At 45.8% G+C, this 18,646-nt stretch overlaps 1 protein-coding gene and 1 long non-coding RNA gene across 6 annotated transcripts in view; one reads left to right on the plus strand and one right to left on the minus strand.

Annotated features, from left to right (window-relative positions):
• The window catches only part of LOC147603847 (uncharacterized), a 109,512-nt gene that overhangs the window by 53,511 nt on the left and 37,355 nt on the right, over positions 1-18,646 (minus strand). The window lies entirely within an intron of this gene.
• LOC147603848 (protein SAWADEE HOMEODOMAIN HOMOLOG 2-like) overlaps positions 1-18,646 on the plus strand; it is a 103,050-nt gene that overhangs the window by 47,236 nt on the left and 37,168 nt on the right. The window contains exon 9 of one of the 5 annotated variants that reach the window (XM_086796353.1): positions 236-361. The exons of the other annotated variants lie outside the window; for them this stretch is intronic. Within the exon in view, the coding sequence (XP_086652479.1) occupies positions 236-346 (111 nt within the window). The 3' untranslated portion in view covers positions 347-361. Of the gene's footprint in view, positions 1-235; positions 362-18,646 lie in introns of those variants that run through there. 5 annotated transcript variants of the gene reach the window in all.

Raw genomic sequence — 18,646 nt, forward strand, 5'->3', positions numbered from 1 at the left:
GTCAACCTGCGTGTATGTCTAAAGGTAATGATTGCTATAGGACTTTGCCCCTCTATATAAATAGGTCTCACAAAGGCCAATATGTTGCAGATCTCGTCCCCAGTGTCATGGATGGTGTCCTGTATAGAGGACATTGATTGTGATATTCCCTATCTTGGAACAGTTTGGAGGAGAGTCATCATGTCATGCCCAAGATATAGCATATCTTCAAGTGGTCTCTCTGGACCTGGGGCAGGGTCTCTTGATGTTGGAAAGAACGGTGGATATGGAAAATCTACTGCTGTACTGGCCACTTCAAGTGGCTTTTCAAGGTCTTCACAACCTGCTGTTCTCTTCACAAAATTAACTAGTGTTTCTGCCCACAAAATAAATTATGGCTAGGTAAAATAGAGCATATGATGGCAACCTTTTGGTCTGATGAGCTGTGTGTGGTCCTTAGAGTGCGTGCTGTAGGATACCAAGATGTGATATACGAACTTGCCACATTTTCACTGCGAGCCTGACTATCCAAGGAATCCATATCACAAACTTGCTAAGGCAGTCTACAATGGGTAGGCACTCAGTGTTTCTTTTTACGGCAGTTGGTGACTAAATCCATGTTTGTCTTCTCAAAAGGTCTCTCCGGGATCTGAGCATCCTGCACTTTGACCTTCTGTCACTTACTTGCCTACTCATTTGAGGACATAAATTTTCTTGTCCAAGTGTCTATAAGGTCCCTTTCATCCCTCAGCATTTTCCATGTATTGAATCATAATGCTCTGGGAGCATTGTCAAACCAAGCTCAAGAAGATCTTAGGGTCAGTGTAGACACCCATGTGCTAGGGTTTTGAGAGAGAGAGAAAAGAGTGCAGCGGAATCACATGTACATTGCACACAAGAGTCCTAAACTACTTTCAATGCTTTACCAAAGAATCTCCTTGGCCAGCCCTTACGCGAGAGAATTGCTTTGTAGGCCATTATCGCTGAGAAATGCAGATGATTTGATCAAAATCCTAGGCGCATATATATATGCATCATTATTACTGGTTGGTCTGGTTTATTGATGTCAGCCAGTTGTTGCAGAGGACAACCCATGACCTTTACCAGTAGCCGATTGCCACGTGGCACAGGCGGCTGTTAGAAAACCTGCCTGCTTTTGTTGCGCACCTGAGCTGAAGCCTGGTCGCTGTCCACATGTATGTATGGGTGAGACGTGTCACATTCCCCCCACACTTGCATTCACAACACCTGCTTGCACCAACTCCAATGCACCCTGAAGGAAGAAAGCAGAACTAAGAATAATACTTCCTATAAGTGCTCCACCAAATTTTGTATCCATCAATACTGCTTGACATCTATACCACCATCTCCATGTGGAATATACTCCAACTAATACATCTGCTAATACACCGAAGCAAAAACTTTGGCTGTTGTTGGTACAATCTATTTTGAAGACACACCCATTGGCATATCCTCCGAAGTTGAGGACAAATCCGGTGACATGTCCTCCTGTGGTGCCTCCATGACACAAGACACTAAAGAAACTCCACCCAATGGAAACGGCAAAGTGAGGAGTCCTCCTGTACTAGCCTTGAAAACTAAAGCAACTGCCACTGAGGCCAAAGATTCTCCACCTCGTGTAGACAATAACTTTGAAGATTCTCCCTTAGAGACTTGGGTTGGAAACTTTCTTCTGGCATGATAAGCATCCTGGTTGTATGCTCAACTTGAGAAATGAAAAAGCTGTTATGTGTGCACATGCATCTCCTTCACACTCATCCTTTGGTTCTGAAGAAGCCCCCTCCTCGGATTGCTCCTCCAAGGTCCTTGGACAATCCTTCACTTGACCAGACTCCTGTGACTAACTCTGAAATACCCAACAACCCCCCTTTGGAGTGAGGGAGGAGTTGCATGCATAACCTTCAATAGTCCCATACTCCAATACATGCAAAGACCAGACATGGACCCCACAACTGGCTTAGTGGCTAAAAGCATGGTTTAGAGGTTCATTAAGCATACTGAGAGGTCAAGTCTTGCGTGGGGGACAAAGACCACTTACATCGGCATACCCAGCCCCCCTCCCGGCCGGCCTAAAGCAGGGGAAAAAAGGGAATAATGGGGAGGAGCCTTTTATAGAAAACAAGGCGTTACAAAATCCAAAAGAATCCAAAAATATATAACTCAGATTTTGGGGGACTACCCGGGCAAAGAATCCAACACATACAACCGAAAAGATAGATTTTCAGAAGTTAATAAACTTCCCGCACGGCAGAACACTGATGATGATCTGATGTCTTCTTACGTCAATGTTTCGAAGATTCTGACACTTGATTGTCAAAGTGTGGGACACGTACTTGCAAGGAACAGATTCTTCGTGATGGTGCTTGCAGTACTGCTGGATACAAGATAGCCAGGGCAGAGGACCCGAGGAAAAAGAAGAGCTCCTCCATGATTTGTTATCTCAAAAAGATACTGATATGGTCAGTAAATACTTTGCTGACATATGCAAGCTGTTGTAGAAGAGGAGGGTGAAGAAGATCAAGAGCTAAACCCCGAGGCCGAGACCGAGGAGCAGGTGCATTGATGAAGAAGACAGGCTCTATGTGGCTTGCTGCATGGGCAGCATAGAGGTAGGTGAAGAATGAAATGTTGTAGGGGGTGGCCTATAGATTGGCCATGCAGAAGGGCTGCCAGGGAGGTGCACAGAACGCAGGTTAGGGTGGTCGGAAAACGCAGCTCGGGGGCAACTGGGGAAAAGACGCCAATTGTCACTGCGGACGGGGAAGGTCAGCCAGTGGCGATGGAGACCTCCGCACTAGTGCCGCCCAGATGGACAGGCAGAGGGGGCCTCCGCACTAGTGCTGCCCAGATGGGCAGGTAGAGTACTCGGCCCTGGGCGGTCGAGCGAGGTGGCAGCCGACTTTGGGGCGGCGGAGCTCACAGAGGAAAAAAAATCGAAGGATGATGATGGCAATGGCGACCTTCACATGTAGAAAATGTAGAGCCCAGATGGGCGGGCAGAGGTGGCTGACGCAGAGCAGAATAACCCAAGGTACTGCAGAAGTAAAACTGCTATGATACCATATTGGCATCTAGGAGATCACACATATGCAGCTATGGAGGGTGCTCGTGGAACCTCCCTCGAATCTCATAATATACGGTGCACTTGCATATATAGTGCTTCTCTGACTTGACCTCTTGCTGGCACGTAGTGCAGATCCTCTCCTCACGAGGTATCTGCATGGCTCTCCCAATCTCTATTCTCAGGTGGTGCGATAACACCCGCAACTAGCCCATTGTAATCCGTATGGCATGTGACACGTATATGTCAAGATATCTAGCCCCCTCAGTATGAAACCATCCTCTGTAAGCCGCATGAAAGTGTCCATGTAGTAGTGTCGTTTGTGTGAGAGTGGCTCATGTTTCTTTGCCACATTCGTCATGAAGCCAAAAGAAGTATCTTGTCAGCATACGCATAAGATATCTTGAGAAATAGCTCCATATAGTTTGCCCATAAACTTGATTTATAATCCACAATAATCCATATGGAAAGAGTGTTGAACATGGGCACATAAAGCCAACTCCATACTTTGAGGATAAAATATGTGAATCTATAAATCCATAGTCCAAGTTGTCTACTACTTATGCTCATGACTGCTTCCATAAGCTCAATAGCAATATTGTTGGTCAGTGTAGTCCCCACTTGTGATCTTTTCTCTTTCTCATTGTTGGAAGGAAGCCTCTACTTTCGAAAAAACCTATGCTCTGATACCACTGTAACTAATAGCGGACCCGGAACAATAGACCAACACTTCAAATACGAGACAGAGCATGAAAGCAAAGCGGAATAACCATAAACAATATAATAACACCACACTAAGCCGGAACGGCTTGCTCTCCCGTAGGAACTTCTTTATTGAGAGAGAGAAGCTTTTACAATAAACCAGGGTGCGGGTGCATACAACACCAGATTTTTCCACAAAGCATCGGGCAAATCTCTTGTTAGATATCTTTTCAGTGCCAAGATAAAAAACACAGCACCAAAAAAGCCATCTGAAAAACAGTCCCATGAATCAGCTCATAAATAGTCCATAAAACAGCCCGGTACGGAGCCAAAAATAGCCCGAATTTCGTGCCACAACAGCCCCAAAACAAAGTCTCGAATCAGCGCCAACAGAGCTCTCAAAACTGTCCAGATTCCTCCAAAACAGCCCCAAATCTGCCCATAACAAGGCCAAGACTGAGCGTGAAGAACACCAGAAGACAAACCACATGTGTGGCTACTGTGTACGGGCAGTGCCTCAAGATAGAGAGGATATTGTACGGCCAGCGCTGAAAGAGAGAGAAGAGCTGCAGTCAGCAGGAGCAGCAAGAGAGAGAAAACGTTTTTTCTACTACTGGCAACCTCTTCTTCCTCATTTGCATCCTTCCTCCTGCTTATAAAGAAATCAACCAGGCCATAAATAGCCGTGCTTTTCCCTTTTTGCCAAAAGTGACTGAACTTGCCCAAAATATAAACTTTTGTGCTTTTCCCAAGCTTGCTTCCCAAGTTTCATGTAGGCGCCTCCTTTGTCCATGCCCAAATAATAATAATAATGTCTAGCTCGTCTTTAATGATGTGTGAACACACCAACTTATAAACGTTATAAGTCACTTTATTGATAAAAATCCATGGTGCTCATGTTGCGTGGCCATCTTTCAAGCCAAAATTTGCTGGTAAATGCTTCAGCTTTCTTTTGTAGAAAATCCTCGTTCACACTTTGGCTCCGCTGAGTTTGTGAAACACTGATCAAGACTGGTGAAAGGACCAAATGGTGACAATAGCCAGCAATTGGGCATTAAACAATGTGCTTGAGGATGTGATGTAAGATTGTTGAGGGGAGGAGGCCTTTATATAAGGAGGCCAAGTAGGCAAGAAGCTGGCCGACTGTACATGAAGCTAGCCGACAGGAACAAATCAGCCCACGACCTACAAAATATATTAAAATACATGTGCACCTAATAAAAAAGGTCCAGTTTCCTCACAGAGATGCACAATATTCTAACACCCCCTCTGCAGCTCAGACAAATATGAAAAAGATAAGTTGATGAAGATGCAACCATGGACACTCTAGTATCACGCAATACCGGACACACCTCAAAAAGAGCACTTGCCAACATGACTCCTCGAAACAAAATGCCACCCTAAACAGCAAAGAAATCTTCTTGGCTTCGAATTCCCACACCAGTGTGTAGTGAACTGCAAGTATATAAAATGATGAGCTATAGGACAAACCACACCCATTATCCCCCAACAGTGGATTGTGAACACATCACTTCTCAAAACCTCGAACAATGAACTCAGAACACATCATGTCCTTAGTCTTTGCTACACCAAGCAATGAACCTGGAACACATCTAGTTTATAGTTCCCGAAGTTGACCTTGTCCTGCCAGATTCTTATGCTTGGAACTCTGACTCACGGATCCCATGCACCGAAAATGGAGCTGCTAACAGCCCCCTCTCCCGCCCACAAGCCTCCTCTGGCTAGAAGCACATGGGGGGAAACAATCTGTATAACTAGAGAAGAACACCATTTCGGTCCTTCTGGGCCAGAATCGCCCTGGGAGACCTAGATGAGTCACTTATTTGTATCACTGTCTTGTGTCGTCTCTTTGCCCCTTCTTCTGGGATGAAGACTTGCCCTCGCCCTTGTCCTTCTTCTTGGACAAGCAGTCCTTAGATAAATGTTCTTTCTTTCCACACGAGTAGTAACGACTCTGACCTTTATTTTGGAAGTGCCTGATCCTGACCATGCTTGACCTTTCCCTGGGAAACGAGGATGGACTCTTCTTCCAAGAGAAGGGAGCTGAGGTCATCAAAATCAAGTTGGCACCTCAAAGCCCGAGAAACCACATCATACTCCGGATGAAGCTTTGTGAGGATAAGTGCAGCCAATTGAGCAGAGCACAAGGCAACACCCATTGCCATTAATTGGTCATGGATAACCTTGGCCTTCATTAAAAACGATTGCATTGAACTACCAGCAGAAAATTCTAGACTGTAGAGTTGCCCTACTACCCTCATCCAAGAATCTCGTGCATAGAGATCCTCAACTTGGACCAAGCTTGATGTGCACTAGCAAGAGTTTGCATGGCTGGTGAGACCTCCTTCGAAATGGTCCGCACAAGCACTAAGTGTGCTTTCGAATCACGATCCTCCCAGTCTTGTAATTCTGCAAGGAATTCATCCTCTTGAACGTGGCTCCAACACCTCGAGTTCTGAGGACGCTCAGGCTTTTTCTCACTGCCTTGAACAATCTCCCACAAATCCTTAATGAATGAATCAGATCTGCAAATTCAGCTTCAGAGTTGGTTCCATCCAACTTGTCCTCCTTGTTCGTACAGGGGGGAGCCATATCCACAACAACAAAGTACGCTGCAAAAATCACAAGTCTCAGCACTCCAAGACTTCTCTCGAGCACTTTCCAGCGGAGCCCCCTCAGAGAACTGAGGAAGAAGGGGCTGGAAAGCAGCAAAACAGTCCACCAAAACACACTGGAAACACCCAACTGAGGAAGGGGAAGCCGGGGAAGAAGCAAGGCTGTTGTGGCCGCTTGTGTCGGGCTCTACCACACGCAAAGAAAGCACCTTCCACTACTGCTGGAACAGGAAAAACAGCCACCCAACTGCCAATTGCTCCAAGAAGCAAAACGCAGCACCTTCAAGGATGCACCTTGGCACCAGACAAAACTCGCAAGGGGCAGGAGCACAAGAAGAGGGAGATCGCTGATGAAGAAGAGGCACCGAAGAAGGAAAAAAAAACGCAACACCTTCAAAACGTAGGAGGAGAGGGAAGCAAAAAACATAGAAAGGGCAGCCATGACTTAGACGTCTGATACCATGTTGGAGTATGCACAGACGGAAGCATAGACAAAGAAAGAGAGAGCGAGTGAGGGAAGCAGAGACAAAGCAATTGTTGACAAGATCATCTTTATTGATAAGCAAGAGGTTTACAATGGTGATAGCCAACAATTGGGCATTAAACGATGTGCGTAAGGACGTGATGTAAGAGTAATGAGGGGAGGAGGCCTTTATACAAGAAGGCCAAGTAGCCAAGAAGCTGCTCGACTATACATGAAGCTGGCTGATAGGAACAAATCAGCCCATGACCTAGAAAATATACTAAAATGCATGTGTGCCCAATAAAAAAGGTCCAGTTCCCTCACACAAAGATGCACAATATTCTAACACCGATTGGGTCCCAAATACCCTCTGAAGGGCCCCCACCAAGGACTGATATATTTACTTTATTGAATGATGAGAAAAAGACTGATTTCTTTAGGTCCACCTTGGCTGTAAATCTACGGCCTGTAGTACCTGACTCTTGACCTTCAAGTTCACTGTTTGCTTGGGCTTCCCTTGGCTGTCCTAGCCCTTGAAGTGTGCACAGTGAAAACCCTTGGTTAGCCCATGCTTGTATACTTCCCTATATGCTGGTCGGTGGGTTACAAGAAGCTGTCAGCCTGTTTATTTTATCCCCACGACCTGTTTTATGTAGCATTAAATGGGGTGCCTTTTCACATGTTGGGCACCCAAGCGCTGGCCACCTTGCTATGCTGGCTGCGGAGGTGCTGGCCCTTTATGGGCTGGCCGACTGGCTGCCCATGCCCACTAGGGGCTGGCCGATTGGGCCGTTGCCTCCTAGGGGCTGTCCGACTAGGCCTATGCCCTAAAAGGGTTGGCCAACAATGCTAAGGGCTCTTGTGGGCCAATGTCATGGCCCATGGGATGCCCTTGTCGGAATGCACAAAGGAAATGAGACAAACAACTGTGAGAGAGAAAACGCAAAAGTGTAGAGAGAGAGAAGCTGTATAAACTCTGCTATATACACTAGATCCGGTACAAATGATACAAGAATGGTGTGGGAGGACAAGGTGCTATATATACTACTATGGGCAGCAGGGCGGCCAGTAGAGAACAGGCTGACAGCCCATAAATGAGGCCCACACCTAGCACTTATCCAGTCGGCCAGCTCCTGCAACATGTCGGCCAGCACATGATCAAGTCGGGTTGCAAACAGACCATGTCAGCCAGCAGAAGACAGCCCCCCACAACCAAAAAAAATAGGGAAAATATGGAACATGAGGAAAAATGGAGAATACTCCTAATTGGACGGGCACACCCACAACAGAGACCCTCACTCCCTCCTGAGTAATATGGTACAGACAACATATGACTGCTAACACCCCCTCTCAGCTCCTGGATGTGGAACCAACCCCAGTGAGCTGGAGTGTTGACGGAGCATTACTTGAGGTAGAGTCTTTGTGAAGAGGTCCGTTGCATTGTCCTCCGTCGAACAAAACTCTAGCAAGATGTCATCAGCCAAAATCTTCTCACGAACAAAGTGACTCTGGATGTTCCGTCTGTGGAAACCCAATCTCGCCAAGTAACCTCCGCAACCATACCACCTCGCAAGCAGCAACACAAGCAGCCCAATACTCTGCCTTTGTAGAAGACAAGGCAATAGTTGGCTGTCTCTTTATGCTCCAAGAAATAGCTCCTGAGCCAAGGGTAAATCCGTAGCCTGATGTAGATCTCCTCGTGACTGGATCTCCTCCCCAATCAGAGTCACTCCAATCTCGGAGTCTGACTCGGTCCTTCGTTCCCCCTCCAGTAACATAGAAGAGTTCAAGATCCTTCGTACCCTGCAGATACCAATGCACCTTAATCGCTCCAGTGGCCACCGCACCCTCTTCAACTCAAATCGGGCAGATCTCAGCACCAGTCCAGTCCCACATCCACCCTCTTCTGCTCGCTGCCATGCAGCCAGCCAGTGCCTCAGTTGCATGGCGACTACCCACCTCCCTCACCTTCCACGACTGAGCGCCAATCCATGCCTGGCGCCCCCACACCTCTCCTGCAGCCTATATCTACTTCCTCTCCCTTCCTACACGACTGCTTGTCCCCTCCATCCACAACAATTCAGCTTCGTCATTACATCCTTTCCCACAACAGCCTCTTGCTTCACCTCTTCGCTCTACCATGGCTGCCTCACTCGTTCATCCTCTGTCTTCCACCCCTCATGCTTCATCTCAGGCCACGCTGCTCTCTACTCATTCCCTTTCACCCGGATTCACGGTGGATCGCCCTATCTATCTATCCTCCTCCATATCTCCCTCAGCCTCTCCCGCCGCTGGTTCTAACACTACCCCTTTGCCTTCTTCCGCTCACACCACCTCCAATAGCCTTCTTGATGATGGTGAATCCCCACCTAAAGGCCGCAAACGCAGCCTTGCTGACATCTACAATTCCACGTTGTCGTGCCATGGCACGTCTATGGTGTGAAACCATGCATGTGACGCCATCAAATACAAATCCAGATGCATGAGGTTAAGTGCCATGATGAGTCATTATATGATGCCTGAGTACATATGTTCATATTGTAAATGAGGTTCAATGAGATGAGCTGAGGCTGAGCTAGGTCTCGAAGCCTCTGACAGTGTGGTGTGAATTGTGGAGTTTTTTATGTTTATGGAGAATTTTGGAGATAGCAGACACCTTGTGCCTTGATAGGACTGGATTATGCTTGTGGGTTTGACTGCTTTATTGATTCCATGAGATGGTGAATTGCTCATAAGCTGTGCCTATCATGGTTGAGTTGATATTAACACTGAGACAGAAAACTTTTATGGTACATAATGGTCGTGGTCATGATCATATGCTTCAGATGGCAAGGCCATATGTGTAATAAGGATGCCAAATGATGCTTTCTTTGATGTGGTGTGGGAAACCTTAGTAAGGTTATGGTGTGAAGAAGGTTAATTTTTTTTAAAATGGCTATCACTTGAAAATTATATGCGTGGAATGGTAGGCGCAGTGATAAAATTCAAAATGGAAAAAACGTATTTCTAGCTGCAAAAGGTGGTGTGGGGCGCCGATTTCCTCGCGGGAAAGAGGAGAAAAACCAGAGATTGGCAAGCGGCGCTTATCAGAGAAGGATCTGCAGGAAAAAAACCAGGGACAGAAGCATGTTCGACCAGAAAGCTTGATTTCATGCTATCAGCGACTGTCAATGGCATGTTGAGGCTTGAATTAGAGAGCAGAGTTAATACTTCCCATTGATATGCCTTCTTCAAAATCACAAAATCAGCTACGCGCCAGCTGTGCGCCGTCTGCAGCGAAGTATGGAATATAATTTTTCAAAAGAAAATCGTATGAAATCCGCTTTCCCCGCCTTCAGATATTGCATCAAGGGACATGGAATCAAAGAATCAGAAATACAGCAAGGACTCTAGTAAAAATTGACTTTGATTCTATCTTAGTGGATCTAGAATGCAGGCCATGGATTTCTTTTAAAATCATGTGAATATGTTAAAGTTATGCTATATATCATCTTGTGTTTGTGAGTTGTTGGAATTTTAAGCCAGATTTTCAGGTGATAAAGAACATTATGAGATGTTGGGAATGGTGACAGTGGATGTATGGAATGAAAAGGGTCACATGTATGTTGGAAATACTTAAAGGTTATGTTATGCCTACATGTGATTAGCTGGAAAATTTTGGAAAAAGAGGCCAGTGAATCTATGCTTGGAAAGGAACAAGCATTTGGTACACGAATTCAAGGATGTACTGAGATGAATTGACACATGTATATGTCATAAAAAAATGGACTTGTCCTATGCTTCTTGGAAAATTTTGAATGTGAGTTTCCTTGTTAGGTTTAGTACCAACTCTCACAGCTAGAAGTCTCGTACTTTCCTGGCTATACCTTACACGTCACGACAACGTGCTTCTCGGCTCTCTTACAAGCTGAAGGAGTGGATTCACATCCTCTGGATCTCCTCGACGATCCTCAAAGTCCTACCGTCGATGAGGCACTTGCTAGTGCTCACTCTGAGGAATGAATCGACACCATGACACAAGAAATGAAGGCGCTCATGGAGCAAGACACCTGGATTCTTGTCCCGCCACCACCTCATCGCAAAATCATTGGGTGTAAGTGGCTCCTCAAGAAAAAATACAAGGCTGATGGGAGTCTGGATTGATTCAAGGCAAGACTTGTTGCGTGCGGCTTCACTTAGTAACATGGTGTTGACTACACCCGACACTTTCTCACCGGTCTTAGGTATGGCATCTTTCCAGTTGATCGTTGCCATTGCCGCTCATTATAATCTTCCTCTTTATCACATAGACATAAAAACTGCATTTCTTCATGGTAAGCTAGATGAGGACATTTATATACATCAGCCCCCTTACTTTCTATCTCACTCTTATCCCCAATTTGTTTGCAAGCTTCAACGCCCCATATATGGCTTGAAGCAGTCCCCTTGGCAATGGTACCGCCGAATGCATGACGCCCTTATCTCTTGGGGATGGCGCAGAATGCTCACGAATGATAACCTTTATGTTTTGCACAATCATCATGGGTGGGCTATCATTGGTCTTTATGTTGACGACATTCCCATTCTTGCATCTAATGAGCATATCCTAATTTTATCTAAAAATATGTGTAGGGGGGAGTTTCCCATCATTGATAATGGTCCCATTTCTTACTTTCTTGGCATTCAAGTAAATTGTGATCCTCATGGTAGCTTCATTTCACTTTCTCAAGAGAAGTATATTGAGGAAATTCTTGCTAATGCTCACATGTCCCAGTGCTCTTTTGCCCCCACTGCTATGGTCACAAATGCCCAACTTGCACCTAAAGATCTTCCATACACTCATCTTGATAGGAGTTTCATGCACAACTTTCCCTATGATCATCTTCTTGGGCAGATTAGATATTGCATCACTTGTACTCGGTTGGATGCTTGCTACTCCGGCCACATTCTGTCTCGAGCTTTCCATCAACCTCGCAAGGTTCATGGGATAGCACTCAAGCGGTGTCTACGCTATCTCCATGCCACAAAGGACTACAAACTAACATATTTTGTAGGCACATGCCGTCTCAATATGGAGGTCTTTACGTATGCAGATTGGGGAGGTCATGATCCCCACATGTGGAGTCTCTTTGGATACCTCTTCTTGCTTGCTGGTGGTGCCATATCTTGGCAAACCAAGCATCAGCTGTCGGTGGCTTCTTCTACGACCGAAGCAGAGTACATTGCTGCTTCCCTCGCCGCTCGTGAAACTCTCTGGCTTCACCAACTTCTTCGCAAGCTCCAACTTCCATATGAGATACCCTCCGTCACAATGTTTTGTGACAACCGATCCGCCATCTCAATTGCTGATTCTCCCAAGGTCTCCAACAAGCTCAAGCATGTGAAGATTGCATACCACCTACTCAAAGAGGTGGTCGAAGAAGGGTACATCACCATGTAGTACGTCTCTACTCAAGAGAACCTACCAAGCCCGTTTCTCACGACAAACATCGCTTCTCGTGCCTTGGTGTTGGACTCCTCTCTAGTGTCCATTTGAAGGGGGAATCATCCTCCGATGCATCATCTCATTAGATTGTAGTATGTTCAAATGTCCATCTCTTGCCTTAGGGGGGGATATTAGCAATTAATGCAAGGTGTCCATTTGAGTTACCTTTATTCCATGCATGATTCTAGGAAATATTCTAGGAAATATTCTAGGAAGCATATTTCTATTTTCTATCTAGAATGCAACAGTCACTTGAACGGTCATCTCCATATATAGTGACCTAATCTTGTATAAAGGACCAACCAATGTAAACGTTTTTTATATGAATAAAATACATCAAGTTATTGCTTCCTAGTCTATCTCCTTGTCTCTCTCTCTTCCTCTCTCTTCTCATATCATTCTCCTTACCAATTTTCTACTCTATGTGAAGTTCTCACATGGTATCAGAGGAGGAGAATGAGATGAGAAGAGAGAGAAAGAGAGAAAGAAAGAAAGAAAGAAAGCTGTATTAATGTCTACTAGAGGCCAAACTCGACGTATGAGACAAATCAATGTACAACTGTCAATCTTCAGGGTGTCCAGAAAAAAAAAGGACAATGAGCATGAAATAAACTATGAAAGTACTAAGCTAGTGGGGGGTGTGATGGAGAAGAGAGAGAGAGAGAGAGAAGGAGAAGAGAAGGAGATAGACTAAGAAGCAATCACTTGATGTATTTCAATCATGTCAAAAAACGTTTACATTGGTTGGCTCTTTATACAAGATTAGGTCACTATATATGGAGGTGACCGTTCAAGTGACTGTTGCATTCTAGATAGAAAATAGAAATATGCTTCCTAGAATATTTCCTAGAATCATGCATGGAATAAAGGTAACTCAAATGGACACCTTGCATTAATTACTAACATCTCCTCTTAAGAGGTGGACATTTGAACATACTACAATCTAATGAGATGCTGCTTCGGAGGATGATTCCTTCTTCAAATGGACACCAGAGAGGAGCCCAACACCAAGGCACGAGAAGCGATGTTTGTTGTGAGGAACGGGCTTGGTGAGGAAGTCCGCCAGGTTCTCTTGAGTAGAGAAGTACTACATGGTGATGTACCCTTCTTCGACCACCTCTTAGAGTAGGTGCTATGCAATCTTCACATGCTTGAGCTTGTTGGAGACCTTGGGAGAATCAGCAATTGAGATGGCGGATCGGTTGTCACAAAACATTGTGACGGAGGGTATCTCATATCGAAGTTGCAGCTCGCGAAGAAGTTAGTGAAGCCAGAGAGCTTCACGAGCGGCGAGGGAAGCAACAATGTACTTTGCTTCGGTCGTAGAAGAGGCCACCGACAGCTGATGCTTGGTTTGCCAAGATATGGCACCACCAGTAAGCAAGAAGAGGTATCCAAAGAGACTCCGCATGTGGGGATCATGGCCTCCCCAATCTGCATATGTAAATGCCTCCATACTGAGAGGGCATGTGCCTACAAAATATGTTAGTTTGTAGTCCTTTGTGGCATGGAGATAGCGTAGACACCGCTTGAGTGCTATCCCATGGACCTTGCGAGGTTGATGGAAAGCTCGAGAGAGAATGTGGCCGGAGTAGCAAACATCCAACCGAGTACAAGTGATGCAATATCTAATCTGCCCAAGAAGATGATCATAGGGAAAGTTGTGCATGAAACTCCTATCAAGATGAGTGTATGGAAGATCTTCAGGTGCAAGCTGGGTATTTGTGACCATAGCAGTGGGGGCAAAAGAGCACTGGGACATGTGAGCATTAGCAAGAATTTCCTCAATATACTTCTCTTGAGAAAGTGAAATGAAGCTGCCATGAGGATCACAATTTACTTGAATGCCAAGAAAGTAAGAAATGGGACCATTATCAATGATGGGAAACTCCCCCCTAAACATATTTTTAGATAAAATTAGGATATGCTCATTAGATGCAAGAATGGGAATGTCGTCAACATAAAGACCAATGATAGCCCACCCATGATGATTGTGCAAAACATAAAGGTTATCATTAATTGGGGATAAGAGTGAGATAGAAAGTAAGGAGACTGATGCATATAAATGTCCTCATCTAGCTTACCATGAAGAAATGCAGTTTTTATGTCTATGTGATAAAGAGGAAGATTATAATGAGCGGCAATGGCAACGATCAACCGGAAAGATGCCATACCTAAAGACGGGTGAGAAAGAGAGAAGCGTGGCCTTAGATGAAGCATGAGGGGTGGAAGACAGAGGGTGAATGAGTGAGGCAGCCATGGTAGAGCGAAGAGGCGAAGCAAGAGGCTGCTGTGGGAAAGGATGTAATGGCGAAGCTGAACTGTTGTGGATGGAGGGGACAAGCAGTCGTGTAGGAAGGGAGAGGAAGCAGATATAGGCTGCAGGAGAGGTGTGGGGGCGCCAGGCATGGATTGGCGCTCAGTCATGGAAGGTGAGGGAGGTGGATAGTCGCCATGCAACTGAGGCACTGGCTGGCTGCTTGGCAGTGAGCAGAAGAGGGTGGATGTGTGACTAGACTGGTGTTGAGATCTGCCCGATTTGAGTTAGAGAGGGTGCAACGGCCATTGGAGCTATTAAGGTGCACTGGGACTGGCGCAGGCGGGTCGCCATGCAATGGAAGAGGTGACACGTGGGTAGTTGCATGGCGGGGAGCAGAAGTGTGCGGATCGCTGTCCCTAGTTGAGGGAAATGGATACGGAAATGAAAATTTTGAGGAGAGCCGAAACGGAAACGGAAACGGAAATGCCATGTCAACAAGGAGGGCTAAAGGAGAGGAAGCGTTGAAAGTTCATGATTGTTTGTATGCACATGTGATCCCATTATGACATGAATTTTATGGTTTATAAGAATAAAAGGGGAATAAAATGGATATCAGTTGTTGTAGTGTGACATTTTCTTACTAGTTCATGTTGATTTGGGTGGAAAGATATCCGAAACGTGTGGTGTTGTGGGAAACGACAAGCTAAAACGTTTCCCCTGTTAGCTGAAACGTTTTGGGCAACTGTTTCGGGGTGACCGAAACGCGTTTCAGTCCCCTACCTACCCCAAAAAGCATTTCGGCCCTCAAAAACGGCCGTTTCGGGCGTTTCCCGTAACTTTGTCGCGCTGTGAGGCACCTCAGGAGGAGGTAAGCACGAGTGCGCATGGCAGCGAAGGTTGGCGGCTTGCACTGGAGATGGTGGCTCAGGTGCCGAGTTGCAAGGCGATGTTGGGTGGCAGCCGAGTGGAGGGTTGGCTTGGTGATGAGGTGCGAGGATGCTAAATGTGAAGTGGGACACGTCGCCTGGGGATGTTGAGTTAGCAAACCTTATAAAGGTTGAGGGGTTGGGTGGGAGTTGATTTTGTTGGGCGAGTTGGTGTGGGAAGGAGAGGCGGCAGCTGCAAACGTGTAGAGCCGGGTGAAGAGGGCGCCATCGGGGTAGATAAAGAGGACACCAATGCTTTGAAGGGATGAGACGCCATGCCCTTGAGAGCTTCTTCATTGAAGATGACAGAGTGGCTGAAGGAGAAGTTGCGGCTCTCGGGATGATGAAGGCGGTAGGCTTTGTGACCAAACTGATCACCATAGCCCACAAAGATTGCTTTGGAAGCCTTAGCATCAAACTTGGCGCTCGGACCAATGATGAGCAGATATGCAGGTGCTCCAAAAATACGAAGATAAGCGAGATTCTTTCTTTCTGCCACTCCATTTTGTTGTGGATGATCCGGGATTGTGAATTCATGGCGGATGCCATGTGCAAGGCCCTGCTCCTTGAAAGCATTGGAAATGTATTCTCCACCATTGTTGGACCTTAATATCTTTATCTTCCTGTCATGCTGGTTCTCCACCTGCTCTTGAAAAGATGTAAATTTGATGAATGTAGATGATTTTTCAGAGAGAAAATAAGCATATGTACCTTGTAAAATCATCAATGAATAAAAGCATGTATTTATTGCCTGTGAGAGAGGTGGTTTGCATAGAATCACACAAATCTGTGTGAATCAATGCAAGAGGCTCAGAAGTCCGTGAAGTTGATTTTGGGAAAGGAAAATGTTTGGCTTTGCCAACAACACATCCTTCACAAAAGCTAATGGGTGTGATTTCCTTGGGAAGCCCAAGGACAAGTTGCTTATGCTTCATTTGATGAAGCGCATGTGCTGAAATGTGGCCAAGCCGATAGTGCCACAATAGTGTTTCTTCTTCTGCAGGGGTGTTAATGGTTGTAGAGAGGGCTTTGCTGATGAGGATGTAGTGCCAAGAGGGTAAAGCTTACCATCTTTGGGGCACACCAAAGTAATCTTGTGGCCATGAGTATCTATGGCTTGAATATGACAGCCATCTTTGAGAAATTTGAACTCAAGACCTTGATCGGCAAGCTCACTGATAGAAATGAGGTTCTTCTTAGGCCTGAGACATAATAAACCTTCTTGACCACGGTAGTTTTGCCATTAGGAAGTGTGAGGACAACTTCACCATGGCCGTTAGCTTGCGGTAAGCTATCATCTCCTAGACAAACATCTAAGGGTTTGTGGAGAGGAGTGAAATTAGATAGCCAAGAGAGATTGAAGGTCATATGGTGAGTTGCACCAGTATTTAAGTACCAGATAGTAGGAGTATTATGAGAGATACTAGTGGCAAATAGCTGAAGAGGGTAATCATGAGAAGTAAGAGGATAATAGAAAGTAGGAGAAGTAGTTTGATTACCTACTTGAACCTCAGTGAAATGAGCTCTACCAAATGGCCTTTTGTGATTGTTGTGGGAGAGAGCCCTTTGCTTGGTGCGGCACTCCTTTTCTTCATGCCCATGGTGGTGGTAGTATGTGCATTGCACATTTGAGTAAAAGGTATGTTTAGCATGAGAATGCTTGTGGTGTCCCCCCTTTGGATTGAAGTGATGAGGCCGTTGAGAGTGGTGAGAACCACTTTTGTGATGACCATGCTTGTGAGCATTGAGAGAAGTGGCTAAAGCCACTGTTTTGGTGGTGGAGTGGGATGTTTGATCCCGTAAGGTCTCCTCTTGCTGAATTTTGGCCACCAAGCTTTGGAGCTTGAGCTCCGTTGTTGAAGCATGGATTGTGATGAATCTGGTCCTGGAAAGCCCGCCGCAGCATATCCACATTCAAGTGGCCATGATGAAACTGCCACAAATCACCTAGCTGAGGACCTGTAAGAGAGAGTGCTGAGAGTCTATAAATGCCATTCTCCACTCCGCCTTCCCAAATAACCTGGCATGTTACTTTGTCCCGGAGTGCAACAAAATGCTCATCAAACTCCACCCGTATGCTAGCCTTGCAAACCTCATGCACTGACAAAAGATCAAAACCAAGAGATGGGACATAAAGAACCTGGGAGGAATGCTTCCCTCCTCTGCCATCGGGAACGATCTCCAACCTGCCCTCACTATGAATCGGGATAGTGGATGCATCACCAATAAGGATGTGACCTATTTGCCTGCAAAGATCCTGTAACAACTCTCGGGAAGGAGTCATGTGCCTGGAAGCACCACGGTCTAGAATCCACTCTCGTGTATCCCCAACGGTGAGTCCAACCGCCTCCCTGCTCGAAGAAGATGAAACTCCGGTGTCTATAATCTCCTATTGCACAAAAGCTGGAGTCTTCACGGTTACAACTGAGGAATCTACACCTTTCTCGATGCTCCGTTGAGGACATTTCCTCCAATAGTGACTCTTCTTGCCACAATGGTTACAGGTCCGCTCTGCCTTCAAGGCATCACAATCCGAGTCAAGCTCTTGCTCATAAGAGTTTGCTTGCGAAGTCTTCCCTTTGCCCTTGTTGTTGTTGCGGCCTTTCGACCACTGGCTAGTGAAAGCCTTAGAACCTCCACCTTGTGGAGGGTTCGTAAACCGCTCTTCTTGACCCAAAACCATCGGCACAAGCTCTTTCCATGTAATGGTGCTGAGCCTCCCACTGGTAATCAAAGAAGAATAAAAAGCTGAATACTGAGAGGTAAGATGAGACAACAAAGTGATGGCCATATCCTCTGAAGATATCAGATGGATGATACGGTCCCAGAGATTCAGAAAGGGGAGGACAAGGGAGAGGGTCAATAGGTTCATTTCAATGAAACGGTGTACATGGAATGTAAAACCCAAATCTAGGCATAAGTGGCATGCGTTTTGGAGATCTGTTAGCTCGAAGAAGTTGGATGTTTGGTGGTACAAGAACATAAAGTGGGGTAATGACCATGATAAGCAAGAAGCTGGATCTAGTGGTTGTGGCTAATCATCCCTCTGGCAGGATGCTAGTGCTGGATGTTTGGTGGTACAAGAACATAAAGTGGGGTAATGACCATGATAAGCAAGAAGCTGGATCTAGTGG

The sequence above is a fragment of the Cibotium barometz genome, chromosome 63, assembly GCF_041138505.1.
Source record: "Cibotium barometz isolate CiBa-2024 chromosome 63, ASM4113850v1, whole genome shotgun sequence".
Classification (NCBI taxonomy): Eukaryota; Viridiplantae; Streptophyta; class Polypodiopsida; order Cyatheales; family Cibotiaceae; genus Cibotium; species Cibotium barometz.